Source organism: Rousettus aegyptiacus, unplaced genomic scaffold (genome assembly GCF_014176215.1).
Source record: "Rousettus aegyptiacus isolate mRouAeg1 unplaced genomic scaffold, mRouAeg1.p scaffold_m13_p_16, whole genome shotgun sequence".
NCBI classification, from domain to species: Eukaryota; Metazoa; Chordata; class Mammalia; order Chiroptera; family Pteropodidae; genus Rousettus; species Rousettus aegyptiacus.
In genome coordinates this window covers 29,481,175-29,495,943 of record NW_023416291.1, presented here as the reverse complement: position 1 = coordinate 29,495,943, position 14,769 = coordinate 29,481,175, and the positions used below count along the sequence as shown (strand labels likewise).

General features: G+C 45.8%; 1 protein-coding gene across 2 annotated transcripts in view; it reads right to left on the bottom strand.

Moving 5' to 3' along the window:
- Window positions 1–12,040: 12,040 nt before the first annotated feature.
- Window positions 12,041–14,769, bottom strand: part of DPYSL2 (dihydropyrimidinase like 2) — a 107,279-nt gene continuing 104,550 nt past the window's right edge. For both annotated transcript variants that reach the window (XM_016154296.2, XM_036233630.1), the window contains exon 14: window positions 12,041–14,577. In XM_016154296.2, the coding sequence (XP_016009782.1) occupies window positions 14,486–14,577 (92 nt within the window). In that variant the 3' untranslated portion in view covers window positions 12,041–14,485. The remainder of the gene's footprint in view (window positions 14,578–14,769) is intronic.

The following is a 14,769-nucleotide window of genomic DNA, read 5'->3' as shown; positions in this document are numbered from 1 at the left end:
AGACCCTAGAGACACCTCTCTCCCTCCAGCCCTGTCTCCCCTCCCACCTCCCTCCATGCACACGCACTGAGGAAAGGCCACGTGAAGACATAGTAAGGAAACAGTCATCTAAAAGCCAGGCAGAGAATTCATACCAAAAACCAAACCAGCTGGACCTTGATCGTGGACTTCCAGCCTCCAGTACTGTGAGAAAATGAATTTGTTTTTTAGCCACTCAGTCTATGATATTTTGTTATGGCAGCCCAAGTTGACTAATACACCCATAGAGATACATTAAGGGATTAAGTGAGAGAACATCTAGCCATCTAACCCAACGTTAATAAATACTAGCAGTGCTTATTAAAAATCTGAGATTAGCAGTTGAAGTGAAAGGTGACTTTATTTTCTAATCACCATAGTTACTAAAACTCAAAGGGGATGTCTTGCAGATGTGACTGCCAGCTTGGAGAAGTTCAGGCATAGGTCAGAATACCTTTGGGGGCATTGTCATAGAGATGATTCAAGCATTGAAAAATGGTTGGAAAACACGTCTTTTCAGCTTCTTTTCTATCCCAGGAGTTTTTGAAAGTTTGCACTGGGATTTTAAAGTCTTTCCATGCAGACTTAATATTCATTTTCCTCCAGATAATAGATATTCAGATCTATAAACTGATGGTCAATGCCATAAAAAATTATCAGAAAAGGTGTCTTCTTTGAGCTATCCTCGCGCGCATGTGTGTGTGTGTGTGTGTGTGTGTGCACACGCAAACTTGTAGTTTTGAAAATTCTTGCTTTCGGATTTCTCTAATCTCAGCGTAGCAAATTTTTCACAGACCGCTTGTATGGTGATGATAAAATCACATACACATACACACAAGGAAAAAAGCCAAGGAAACAGTTAATCTGCGACTTCCTTAACTGCCCGCAACACACCAGGGCTGCCCTAACAAATCTCTCCCCTTTTGGCTTATCACAAAAACATCTTCCCCATCCGAAGTTCTGCATGAGCGTTAAAGGTTGATTTTATTATTTAGCACCCGGGGGTCTTAGTCAAGAGGCCACATCTTAGCCCCACACATGTCTCGACATCTTCTCCTGCCAGGAAACCACTGCCTGGCCCGCGCATGCACATCACCCTGTCCTGGTGTGCGCCCGCGGGACATCCAGCTTAGGCTCTCATTCCGGAACCCCCTCACAGGACAAAGAGTCATCACCATGAGTCAGACTTACTTATTTTTCTCCGTGTGGCTTCCTCTTCTTTATAAAAGCCACAAACGGAACACTGTACTAAGCAGAACTCCATCGGTTTTAGTGCCTCTCGTATCTATAAACCGTTTGGAGTGGTGATTCCTTCGTACGTGACTTGAACACCTTTGAATTGTGTCAAAGATGGACAACTGTGTCAGCCCTAGATAATTGCACGGACCAAATCTGTTAGAACCTTGAGACTGAGAACCATGAATTTGGGGATTGTGCTGGAAGCGCCCTCTGGTGGACAAAGAGAATGCTGCCTCTTGGTGTTTTCAAAATGGTTTTAAAAAAAGTGTTAAACTGCATTAAATCCATTTGATAAATAAATTTAACAAAGCCAAGCATATTGCCTTGTCTCCCAAAATTAATCAGTAAGTTTATTTAACATTATTGAAGTATGGGTATGGGATTAAGGACAGCAAAGCCACTTTCCAGATGTATAAACCCAGGCAAATTATTTAAACTCTCTATGCTTCAGCTTCCTACTCTATCAAATACTTCATTTTATTGTTTTTTATTGTGATTGTTAAATGGGTAAATACACACAAAGTGCTTAGAACAGAGCCTAGCACTAAAATAAATGTTAACTCTTAATCTTAAAAGGTGCTGAGAAGTCATGTGTCCAATTGAAAGTTACTTTATCCAGAAATCTTCTTATGTTAACCAAGGGCCTTGCTTTGATCAGTCCCATAATGGCCAAAATCCCTACCTCTGAAACTGACACAAATAATATAAATAAATAATAGTAAGTGTGTGAGTAAGGCTATTGAGACAGCAGCATTCTTGAATCGAATAGATAAAAAGCTAACTAAGTTTTTCAGGGAGTTATACTTCCAGAAGAACAGCCATCCCAGACTAAAAGGGATGTGACCGTTCAAGACTCAAGAAGATTCTTAGGCTGATTTGGGACCCAGTTGATGCAGCTCCTCAAACAACCTGCCCCCTGGGCTTCAGCTGCTTGCCTTCCTTCCCAAGGTGGTCCGAGCAATGGTTCACGATCGTGAAACCCCACCCACTGCTCCATTGCTTCATCTTTTCTTCTCATATATTTTTTATTGAGATGTAATTCACATACTATAAAATCTATCCATTCAAAGAGTACAATTTGGTGGGTTTTAGTATATTCACAAAGTTGAGTAACCATCGCCACTAATTCCAGAACATTTTCATCATCCCAAAAAGAAACTTTGTACCCGTTAGCGGTCACTCCCCCCTTCTCCCCTCCCCGCCCCAGCCTCAGAGAGGCACTAATCTACTTTCTGTTTCTATGAATTTGCCTCTCCTGGGGATCTCAGGTAGATCATACAGTAACTGGCTGTAACGTTTTCAGTGTTTACCCATGTTGTAGCACATATCAGAACTTTGTTCTTTATATGTCTGAATAATACTCCATTGAATGGATATGCCACATTTTGCTTATTCATTCAACAGTTGATGGATCTTTGGGCTATTTCAACTTTGGGGCTAATATGAATGAATAACGTATATTCATGTATGCATTTTTGTGTGGACATATGTTTTCAATTCCCGTGGGTATACATACCTCAGGGTGGAATTTCTGGGCCTTATGGTACCTTTATATTGAAGCTTTTGAGGAACCACCATACTGTTTTGCTTAGTAATTGCACCATTTTACATTCCCAACAATAGTGTGTGAGGGCTCCAATTTCTCCACATCTTCACCAAAACTCGTTTTTGTCTTTTTGTTTACAGCCATCTTAGTGACTGCACAGTAGTACCTTATTGTGGTTTTGATTTGCATTTCTCTAAGGAATAATGATGTTGAGTATCTTTTCAAGTGCTTGTTAACTACTTTTATATCTTCTTTAGAGACATGTCTATTCAAGTCCTTTGCTGATTTTTTAAAAAATTTAGTTATTTGTCTTTTTCTTGTTGAGTTTTTTAGAATAGAAATGTTGCACACTGCATGTTTGGGCATGAGAAGCCAGAAATAAGAGAAGACTAGAGACCAGTACCAGAAAAGTGGCAGCAGAATGTTTAATGAGCAAATGGTGAAACTGAGGCGTGGGGTCAGGGTCAGTGACTAGGTGTCAACTTCAAAACACAAATGTGGTTGGTATCATTAAGGGTCATACCTGAGCCATAAAAACCACATACCTGAGCCATAAAAACCACAGTGGCCAAGGCTGAGTAGAGCAGAGATTGGCTCGAGAAGTCAGTGGCCCCCTGTCCAAGCACCTTTATGCAGCTGACACACCTTGATCTGAGTCTGTCTGCATCAGGAGATAATTTGCATATGGTGTCAATCAATACTCAGGAGAACAGAAACTGCTCTGGATGTTCAGAGTAGACAGGGGTTTCATGCAGTGAATTGGTTAAAAATATGTTGTCAGAACTAGAGAAATACAATAGGATAAGAGGGTGGGAATTCTCCAAAGACCGGATAGCTGCTCCCTGAGCTGAAGCTGCACTTACTCCTGCTACGGTTTCTGGAACTCTGTCACTGTAGCTGCAAGAGACGCTGCCAGGGCCCACCATCGCCTGATACTGCTTCTGCTTCCTGAGCCAGAAACAGAGAGGTCGCGCTCTGTCTTGTGTTTTCTGGTTTCCCACAAGTGTCTTCCATTGTGGGAAGGCTTTCCCTGGCAAGCTTTCCCTGGAAAGCAGTTAACAAGGGAGTCTGGGAAATGCAAACTTTGGACTTCCTGCCCCCAGGAAAGCAGAGAAGAGTCGGAGGGCAGCAGGGATGCTGAGCACCAGCAGACAGCATTCCACACACACATTGTGCTCTTATGGTTCCAACTGGCTAGAAGACTAGGGAAAATATTTTTGTGATGGACACCTTGAAGAGAAATGTGGACGAAAGAGATGACATCACATCTGTCCCCACCTAGTCACATGGACTGATTTTAATCCATCCTGGAGCAAAGACGGAAAGTAGCTGCAGAAGCTGTTTTCCTGAAAGTCTTTCTGAACACAAACCAATAACGCCCAAGTGACGGAGCAAAACAAATCTGGAGGGGTCAGGTTTGTTGGACTGTGTGCCAGTGCTTAGATTCCTAGGAGCACAAGAAGGCTGCGTGGACAGCCTGCTTTAGCTATAAGGATACAGTACGAAGGGTCGGGCCCTTGTAGGGCTCTGAAGGGAATCAAGCAGTCAGATCATAAAAGTTAGGTCTGTGTCAGAGCAAGCCAAAGCCACCTGCACACCTAAGTGTGCAAGGGAGCGCGGGAGGAGACTGGCGAACACGGGCAGAGAGAAGCGGACACAGAGAAGTCTGATCACGAAAAGCAGGAAGGGGGCCGCCCACGAGCCATCTCATTTCCTCACCTCAGATTCCTATGAAAACGGGAGCTTTACAATCAAATCCTGTGCAGTGAGGGATTCCCTGGAAGGGTGAGCTGTCGGCCAAGAGCGGGGTGCTAGTGAATTTCTCCTCTCTTCTCCACAGCGCTCCTTCCCACCACCCCCATCCAAACCAGGGGCGGAGCGGCAGGAGATAAGCTCACAGAGATCACGCTACTGACAGGAGAGACGGGGCCCTTTCCCACGCCGGGGCACCTGCTGAGCCGCAAGAATTCACAGACCTTCCGTCTGCTTGCCCCTCTGCTTGCACCACGCACAGCGAGAGAATTCCTGGGATGACCTGACACGTGCCCCTCTCAGTGTAAGAGACGCACGAGACATGGAGACGGGTGAGACCTGCTTCTCGCCTAGGCCCTTCTGCCGCAGGAGGCTGGCTGGGGCAGTCCAGAGCTGCAGAATGACGGAGAGAGCAGCGGGGCACAGGATACGAGAGCTTCATAATGCTCAGTAAATACCACAGAAGGTGGCCAGGCTGACGCTGTCTTTGAGGTGCCCAGCCCAGGAGGGGGCCAGCTGACATGAGGAGAGGCAAACTCAGAGGCTGTGGGGTGCGCTACAGAGGAAAGGGGCTGGGGGAGAGTACAATGCCAATCAGGTAGCGCACCCCTGAGGTCAGGAAACGAGGTGGTGTGTTTTTCCCACGTCCTCAGCTCAGTCTCTGAAGAAGCCACACCTTAGTCCCACAGAAGAGCCAGAATTTGAATGCCTGCCCCAGAGAAAGCCTGCCCCTGTTGTAAGCTAGTGTTAGCCAGGAGCGAACTGTAGCAACTAAATTAAAAAACAATTTTTGATCCTTTCCTTTAAGTTCTCTTCCCTCTCTATCCCTTAGCAAAATGAGACTCGTTTTTGTTATCAAAAACAGCCTAAATGCTACAGGTGCAGCAGGAGATCCCGTCAAAGGGCAGGAAGCAGGTCACAGCGCCCGTCTGATGGCTGTGACGAGGGACAGACAGCCCATTCCTATTTGCACCCCGCGAGCTCAGCTGTTTAGTGAACCTATTGCCCTCAGAAGAGTGTAGTGTCTTTCTGTCGCCTCTTTCTCTTCTGAGTCTTTCTTCTCTAATTATATATTTTCAGAAATCTTTTTGCTCAATTTTTCTGATTCCCAGAATGCTTTCAAAGAGAAAGGAGTCTTTAAAAGGCCATAGTTTTTAAGAGCTGAATGTTTTTATGTCATTTCTGAATTGTTAGTATTCACCATCTTAGGGTAAACAGGACATCACATCTCCACAAATTTTTCACAATCAATTTCCTATCGGAACACCTCTTCTGAGCTTATTTAAAGCCCTAGTTTATTGGACTATGAGTCCAATTTACAGAGCCATTTCAGGTATGAAGCATCTCTATAAATCTGGACAGCGGTAAACTCTCAGCCATGAAAGAATGATGGTGCTAGCTCACTGGCGATCAATCTCAGTGGCATCTCCTGGATGAAATGTATCCTAGGTCGCAGCACCGAAGGCGCTTCTTTTATGAGTAACGGATTCTGGTTAACTTTTGAAAGGAGGGGAGGAGTTTATTGGGAAACACGAAATAACTCTCAGACCTAAGGAGAGCTCGACCCCAGGAGCACGTGCAGCAGGAATGCCCCACACTCATCCTTGTGTGTTACGTTACTGTGACTCAGCTCCAGGGACTTCCTGGTTGGAAGTCTACATCATCTACATCAGAAAAAGGATGATAGGTAAAAACTAGGAGAGATGAGTAGAGTGTGGACTTTAGTTATTAATGATATATCAGTATTGGTTCATTAAATGTAAGAAATGTATAATAATTGTGTAAGATGTTAATGTTAGGGAACACTAGGTGTGGGGTGTATGGGAAGACTCTGTACTAACCTCACAAGACAGCGACAGGAAACACCAGAACAGGCTGCCAGGGAAAATGAAGAGCCCAAATTCTGTTGTGTTTGGTTGGCTAAATGACAGCACTGCTGTAAACTGTTAGAACGTGGGTCCCCCGTAACAGGAAGACCATCTTACCATAATGAGACTTTGGCCCCTAGTAATCAACTTCTTTAGAGACTCTTGTTAAATCTACACACCCACTTTATATTAATACGTAACTCTCCAAACTCGGAGTCATCCATTGGTCTCCTCATGCACAGAATACAGCCCGTACTTCTATGTGGCTGGCCCGGTGCTCGTTTGGGAATGAGTTGGTGTTGCATTCTGTTCTCTTTTCATGCCGTTTCAAGGATTTGGAAACTTGCTCTTGCACAGCTCGTACATGGCTGCCATCTAATGGGAAAACTGTGTAACCACCGGAACCAAGTTTTTAACTCTTCATTCCAAACTCTCAACGATATTTTGTCAGCAAAGGCTGAGGTCTTAGGCCTGTCACTCAGGAGGAAAAGGGCATGGTGAGAGCAGATAAGACCCCATAGTAAACTAGAATTACACATTTAAAGGCAAGCAGGTGAAAGACCACTCATCTAAGTAAGAGCCTGAATGACAGGATGCCATTTCTGGAATGGGTGGGAGCTGAGCAGCAGGGTGGGGTGTGAAGAAGATGGAGAACTGGAAATGAGGGAGAGGACGAGCAGGAAGAACTCCAATGGGGTAATCCTTTGTGAACATTATAACATTTCAACAAGTAGCGCCATATCAGATATGCAAATGATTCACCAAGAACTGATAGAAACTTCTCGGAGAATGAACAGTCAGACCAGAGAGATAGGACACCTGGTCACCTTGGTCCTAAGACAGTTTACATAAAAAGCTCACATTCAAGGATCAGATTAGTGCCTTTGGAGTTGAACTGGGCCTGAGATATACAGAGAATGGGCCTCTATTTTTTTCTTTCTTCTATTTTCATTTTTAAGACTCAATTCTTTGTGAAATAGTTCCCATTCCCTCAATGAGCTACAACCTCCTGCTTGTGTATCTTGCGGTTTACAGTTCCATGACAACAGTAATCACAATTATTTGTGCCCCTCTGTGGTCACTAATACAATTATTTGTGCCCCTCTGTGGTGAGACCTCATTTAATCCATTTTCTATTGTCTTAAACATGCCCCAAACACCTGGGTTTAGTGGGGATCCATAAACTATTCACTAGAGGGAGATTCGTGGAGGTGTGTTAAGTATAATCCATATCACGGTGCCCTTTTCTCTCTGCCAAGTAAGCCCCCAGTGAAGGGACTTTATAGATGAACACTGAGCACAGCTGTGTCAAGAGCTAAGGCCCTAACCAAGAGATCTCTGAGATGCAGCTAGAATCCACGGAGTCTGTCATACATAACTGTAACACTTTGGGAATCAATTCCACATTATTCTTAAGATTAAAGTGGTAAGATTGTCACCAAGTGGAGAGACACCTGGGCCTTGCGAGTGACCTCGCACTTCATCTGCGGGGGGCGACGCAGTAGCATTCTCCTTCCCGCCTCTGCTGCTATTGCCCAGGTTCTCCTTTGAGGAGCTACCTCTTCCCTAGTGTGGCAGAGACAACCTCTCTTGCTGTCCTGCGTCACCTCTCGTAGCATAATCCCAGAGCTTTTCTTTTTTTTTTTTTTTTGCCAAAAGGTCCCCTTCACACCAGGCATGAGAAGAGGATGAAACGAAGAAAGTGAAGGGGACAGGCATGTTTGGGTAACAATGAGAGTGGTCTGAAGAAGGTTTCATTCAGATAACATAAAGAATTTAGTGAAAGAAAACCTAAGAAATACAAGGCCCAGGGAGGAGAAACCATTTTTATAACCAAAGCGGCTCGTTAGATCTGATGCGCCAGCCAACCTCGGTACCGGGTCCCTACCCGATGGGGCCTGGCACATGATGTGGACTGCCAGGGACCGCTGCTCGGGAGGCCCTTCACCGTGATGGGCTGTCCCTGTCCTCTGTCCCTGTGCTCTGGATGTGGACAGATGGAGGGGCCGCTGGCTGGCAGGGTTGCTGCGGTGGGAGGTCCAAGCTGGGGTTTGTTCAACAGGTAAAATGAGAGGGCACAAGTTCAGAAATAAAGCTAGTAAGAGAGCTGAAGTGCCTGCCATGGGGTCCTAGAAAGATGCCAGGGGCAGGCTAACAGCTGGGCGACAACCAAGTCGCAAGACTGAAGGTGCAGGGTGTCAAATAGTGGGTGTCGTGGGAGGGCTGGTCAGATAGGAAAGCTGGTCAGGCTGGAAGATAAAACTGAGAGCCCATCTCCCTACAGCTCGGCGGGACGCAAACAGTCCGTCCCGGCAGGCGGCTAGCCCTCTCCTTCTCTTGAGACACAATGCGGTCCTTGACTACATTCCCTGCTCTCCCCCCTCTTAGTATGCAGGAAAAGATCAAAGATGCACGCCTCCAGTAGAGGGGGTGCAACACCACGAATGAGTTGCCCTCGTAACAGGCTTACTGTGAACTCCGAGACCTCTTGAATTGCTGAGGGTGAAAATGGTGAACCTTTGGAGTGATAGGAAAAATCAAGAGAAATAACCATCAGAAATGGGAAGTCCACTGTATATCTAGTCTTCTCTAAGGAAGGACGGACCCTGAAGAGCTGTGAACAGCAAAACAGTAAGTTCTCCCCTTCTGCCTTCTCCTTGCCCGGGGTCCACACTTGGGCCCCTATCAAGGGCCTTCAGAGTCACAAGATAAAGCGGGAAAGAGCTGGTCCTGGGCAAGGTCATCCCTGCAGGAGTGCAGCCCACTTCCCTCCGACCTCCGCCCCATTCCCACCACACACGACAGGTTGTCAGATAGCTCTGTGTTGTGGGACAAAGTTTTTGGGATGAGGACTGTGTGTAACTACAGCACAGCTTAGCTGCCGAAGCTCATCACATAATCTCAATGTAATAAACTACATGAACCGTAAACCCTTACGTAGCATAGTGTCTGGCCTTCAGTGCGCCCCGGGTTCTTCCACGGGCCCCTTACATTATATCCAGCCTGTGAGGAGGCCACGCTCCTCACTGCTAGGGGTGGCACCGGACTGTCCCCTTCCTGACATCAAATCTTCATAAAATGGCACTGTTCTTATATATCCAAGTCCCTTTGATCCTTTCCAAACTACTTTCAATAGGCATCATTTTATTCATCTTGCAAGATTCTTATAAAAATTAACACTATTTATCCAAATCTTGTATATAAAACTTAATGTGTTTAAATTATTAGTTTTCCTTTTCATTTTTTGTTTTTCTGTAAACCATTTTTCTCCTAGATCTCTATTTTATAGGTCACTCATTTCTTCTTACCTAGAGTCCATATATCCCCAAATCTGTGTTGGCTTCATGAGATCACTGTATTCTCTTCTGCCAAGTTCATTTGTCCACAATTTTCCTCCCTGTGTCTGTCTACCTACCTGCACAGCCGTATTCTCTGGTATATCCCATCTCTCTTTTCCCCACACCCTTCTAGGTGGGAGCTTCCTCGCAGGAGAATAACGGCGATTAAACACATGGCCACTGGCCCCACTGAACAGGTTCAAAGCCTGGTTCTGAGGAAGTTGCTTAACTTTGTGCTTCCGTCTTATTTGTACAACAGCAAAAATAATGGCGCCACTTTCTGGGTTGCTGCAAAAACTGAATTAATACGTGACATACTCTCAGAGCAATGCCAGCACATAACAATGTTAGTGATTATCGGTGGCCTTAACCAACGCACTTTATTTAACAATTGACGCCATCTCTGTCTCGGAGTTCTGTGATCTCTGCAGTCAACTAAAGACCTTTGCAGACATCAGTCTTCTTCTATTTCTACTTTATGAGAGACACTCAGGACGCCGTTTCCATCATTTCTTTGCAGTCCTCTACTCTGCACCATATGGCTTCTTGCCCTTTTCGATCTGGACCTAAGCTGAGAGTAAGGCTGAGTAATGACATCTCTACCTTGCAGAGATAAATAAAGCCCATAGAAGATCAACGATTTTCTGAAAGACACATGCCTAATCAGTAGCACCATCAAAACTTATCCCCACACCTGTTGATGGGAAAGGAAAAATCCGCCTTTTCTTAGAGTAACTGTGCTACAGAAATTCGCCAGACTCTAACTTTCAACTCATGGCAATACGAGACTAAAGCACTTCCTAAAGGATATTCACTTTCTCCAGATGCTCTAAAATCTTTGGATTAAATCACACCACCAGAGTTATGTATCTGGCCCTATTGATTAACCACGTGGCACTCCTGGGACTCTAGTCATTAGAGGACCTACCCTCTGGCCATTCCCCTCCCTGCTCGAATGAACTCAAGCCTCCCTGTTGGGTCATCCTAGGGGACAGAATTCACAGCTGCTGTGGACAGCCCTCTGAGCGTCTGCATGCTAGGGGCTGGGCAACACTTGGTACACGTGCCAAGGTGCCCACAGGCGTGAGGCCCGTCTTGGGGTGGGATGAGGCCAAGGTGGTAGGTGGAGAATGGGCTGTGGACCTGGGATTTCTAACTCTTGTCCTAGGTCTTATAAATGTTAGTGTGAGCTTTGTGCCCTGGCCCATATCCCCTGCCCCCCGCCCCCACCCCCCCGCACTGGACAGATTCGATTTTCTCGCATCACGGGAAGGCTGTGTAAGAGCCAGCTGTAGACACACAACTCTTGGTTACTGGGGGTCCCCAAATTTGCCCACGGGACTGAGGGCCAGGAATCTCTGTATTTCTTCTCAAGTACAAATTTAGCTGCTGGTCACTATAAACGTCATAAAGTCACCAGGCCCTGTCTCCTACTTTGTGGCCGTCACTAGAATGCTCAGAGCTCCCTCACAACTTGCCGCCCCATGGCAGGTGGGTTGCACTAACCCCAGTCAGGCCTTATCTTGTTTTTCCTACTGTCATTTTCCCTTCACTCAAACACTCTGTTTACGAAAGCTTGGTATAGTGTGTATGTTTTTGTAAATCACCTCATATCCTATTTGGACAGGGCTGGACAGAAAGAAAGAGAAAAAAAAAGACTTCATCAACTGTACGATGGGCCCGGGGAGGCCCAGCACACACCCTCTTCACTCTGTCTGCAGAGCAAGCAACGCCAGGCCCAGGGAGCCGTGGGGACCGAGCATCCGGCCTGCTCTCATGCCCGACGTGCACTCGTGGCACTTGCTTGAGGTGGAAGAACGTGTGCTTTGTGTCCCAGTTTCCTACAAGCTCCTGGACAGAGGTTGGGATCCAAGTTGACACGCATTAGTCTCCCATCTTTCATACCCTCATATAGCTTGAGAATTTTCCAGGGGAATAAGCTAGAAGGACGCAGAAAGCTCAGGGGTCACCCACACTAACCTATACAGCCCCACCCAGTTCAACACCCGATTAGGTTCACAGTTCGATTCTGGAGCCCTCGTAGCATCTCTAAGATACAATCTCTGAATTTCTGACACTTAGCTCAGTCACACCAAGCTATCGGGATCCAGACCTCAGTGGTCTGGACATAACAACCTGGGCATGCAGGAAAAACTTTTGAAACACGACAGTCCCCAAAACGAGGCCGAAGACACCCATGAATGCTTCAGAAAGGGAGGTTTTGCTGGAAGGCTGGGCCAAAGCAGCTGCCTCCTTGAACATCCGCACACAGACACATCCCTGAAACAACCACATTTTGCTTTATTAGGTGTTCCATGGTAATATAACACAGAGTTCTTAAGGAATAATAAACACGAGACTTGTTTTTTTTACCATAATTATTTTGCCATTAAGACAGTGGTTACAAAAAAAAAAAAAAGTACTCTTCTGGCTACACACATTGTCAGCTTTAGCACTGAAAGTTCCTCCACTCATGGGTCACAATCACAATTCCAAGGATTAAAAACCATCTACTGTTAAATCCTACACTGTTTTAGAGCATCAAGTCACTGCAGTTATTCAGTTCTGAGACACTGTCGATTTATTTTAGCATTTACATATGACATTCATTTAACAGACACACAAAGCAAGCCAACAGGTAAACATGCTTACACAGCCTGCGGAAATCTTCAGGTTGTAAGTTGTTATAAGAAAACAAAGTAACCAAAATTACCATGACCTGGTACAGGAAAAACAGGAAGACTCAAGTGAATACTAAAGAGCTGCAAGTGTTTCTTAGAATTGAAACAAAATTTTTTTTCCCAACTGGTTCAAATTTTCTCTAAGTGCAGGTGAGAGAAAAAGCAAATATATTAAGTTAACCAATTATTCTTTAAAAGTGCAATTTGCTTTTCAAATAACAAATAAACAACAATAACAACAAAAAATAAACCCCGACCATAACCCCAAAGGCAAAACGTGTGGAGACCAGTGGGATGATAGGATGACCTACTTGTTTACGCTATGCTTTACAAGAGCGGATCTGGTTTTACACAAGCCTGCAGACACAGTATCGCTTTGGAGAACCGGTAAACACGCTCGGAAGGAAATGCAACACAAATCGGCAAAGACAGGGACCGGCACAAAGGCAGCTAGTGGAGAGGGTCACTGAGAGGAGGAGAGGAAGGACGTTGACGCAAGATCGCCTTCGGTCTCTACGGGGCCACGTGTTTGATTTGTAAAGTTGTCCCCACAGCACAGCTCTGATGTGATGTATCACTCACTAAATAGATGTTTCCCCTTGCAAAGTAAAATGGTCTTTAAGACTTCAATGTCCCAAGAATTTTCTGAGTTTAGAAGGCCTCCCTATATTACATGTTGTCTTTTAAAATAACTGGACAAAAAAATATATATATGTTTGCCCCCAAAGTGAAAAGCCCCAGGGTATTCTGCAATCCCAAAAGATACTTAGCTGGGAAACAGCTGGCTGTCTGGGGCCAGTCTCAACACCTCTGAACTGGTGCCAGGCTGGAGCCTGGTTGATTTGCTGGGGTTTAGGGGCTCAATTTTCAGATGTGTTTGTGTCTTTACCAGTTAGCATTGCACAGAGGAAAAACTCTCACATCCTGTAGCCTCAGACCTCTGCGGCATCTCGGCACTGTCTGAGGTTCTATTCTGAACCCACGTGTGATGGTGTGGGTGGGTAACTAGGTCCTCCCTGGCACCTGGGATGCATCTCAAACTCACGCGCATCCTCGTGATGGTGGGTGAGTAGCACCAGTCTTTTAGGGACTAGGACAGTGGATTACTACGGTTGTGATGACAAAGCTCACATCCTCCCATGCAGGTTCTTATGACCACAAAAGAATGGCAGACCTGGTCAATTGAAAAGACAATGGGGAAAGAAGGAAAAAAAACAACGCCTTAGAGACAAGGGCTACAGGAAAGAAAGAGACCGATGCGTGAAAATAGTCATGAATGAAAAAGCTAGAGAGAGCTCAAGCTAGCTCAGAGAAGAGGTAAAGTGAGGAAAAGAGAATCATCAAAAGATTTAATCTGCAGCAAAATCTAGGCCAAAAAACCTACCCTTTATCAACAGTTGACCCAGAAGACTACGGAATGGTGATGTGGGCATTCTGGAACCTCACAGGAGGGATTCGACGAGTTTGCCAACCACCCTGAATTGGCTTGACGGTTACGTAATTGCATCATTAGGATGTCCAGTTCAAATCCCTTGTGTTAATAGTGAATTAGGCTTTCCAATTTAACATTGAAAAAAACCACTCTCCCCCCTCCCCCGCCCACCCCTCTCCAGCCCCACAAAGAAAACTTTTTTTTTAATTTAAAAAGAAAAAGGCAGCTCTGGGCAATTCACTTTATCTTCCCCCACAACAAAAAGGAAGGTGATAAGTACAGCAGAGGTTGGAGATGGAAAACACCCTCGGGCGAGTTGCTGTTTCGCATGTCTGAGTGTTGGATGCAGTCCCACGTGTGGGGTTGGTGGACAGACGTGGTGTGATATTCGCAGATGTGTAGGGAAGTGGGTGAGCAAAATCAGTGACTCCGGGTGAGGGACGGAGCGCAGGGCCCAAGAGGGAGCCCCATGAACTGGCTGCCCCACAGTAACTATCACAGGCTCTTAAAGGAAAAAAAAAAAGGAAGGAAGGAAGGAAGGAAGTCTCAGAATGTCCTCAGGTGTCCCACCCCCCATCCCCCATCCCCAAGTGGACTGTGGCCCGGGCCCTCTAGCCCAGGCTGGTGATGTTGGCACGGCCACCAGGGGGCGCCACGATGCGCTGGGTGGTGCGGCGCGGGATGTTGTCATCAATCTGAGCGCCTGCAGAGGAGAGAGAGAGGGGCGGGGGTCAAAACCAGCGACAGGAGCTCCCTCTTTAAACGGGAGTATAATACAGCTTGGGAGCAAATGGGCCAGGCACATTCCCCATGCCCTCAAAACCTCACCAAAAGCTTAAACTACAAAGAACGGATGGGCTTAAGATGGCCGAAGAATCGGACAGCATAATTCAGT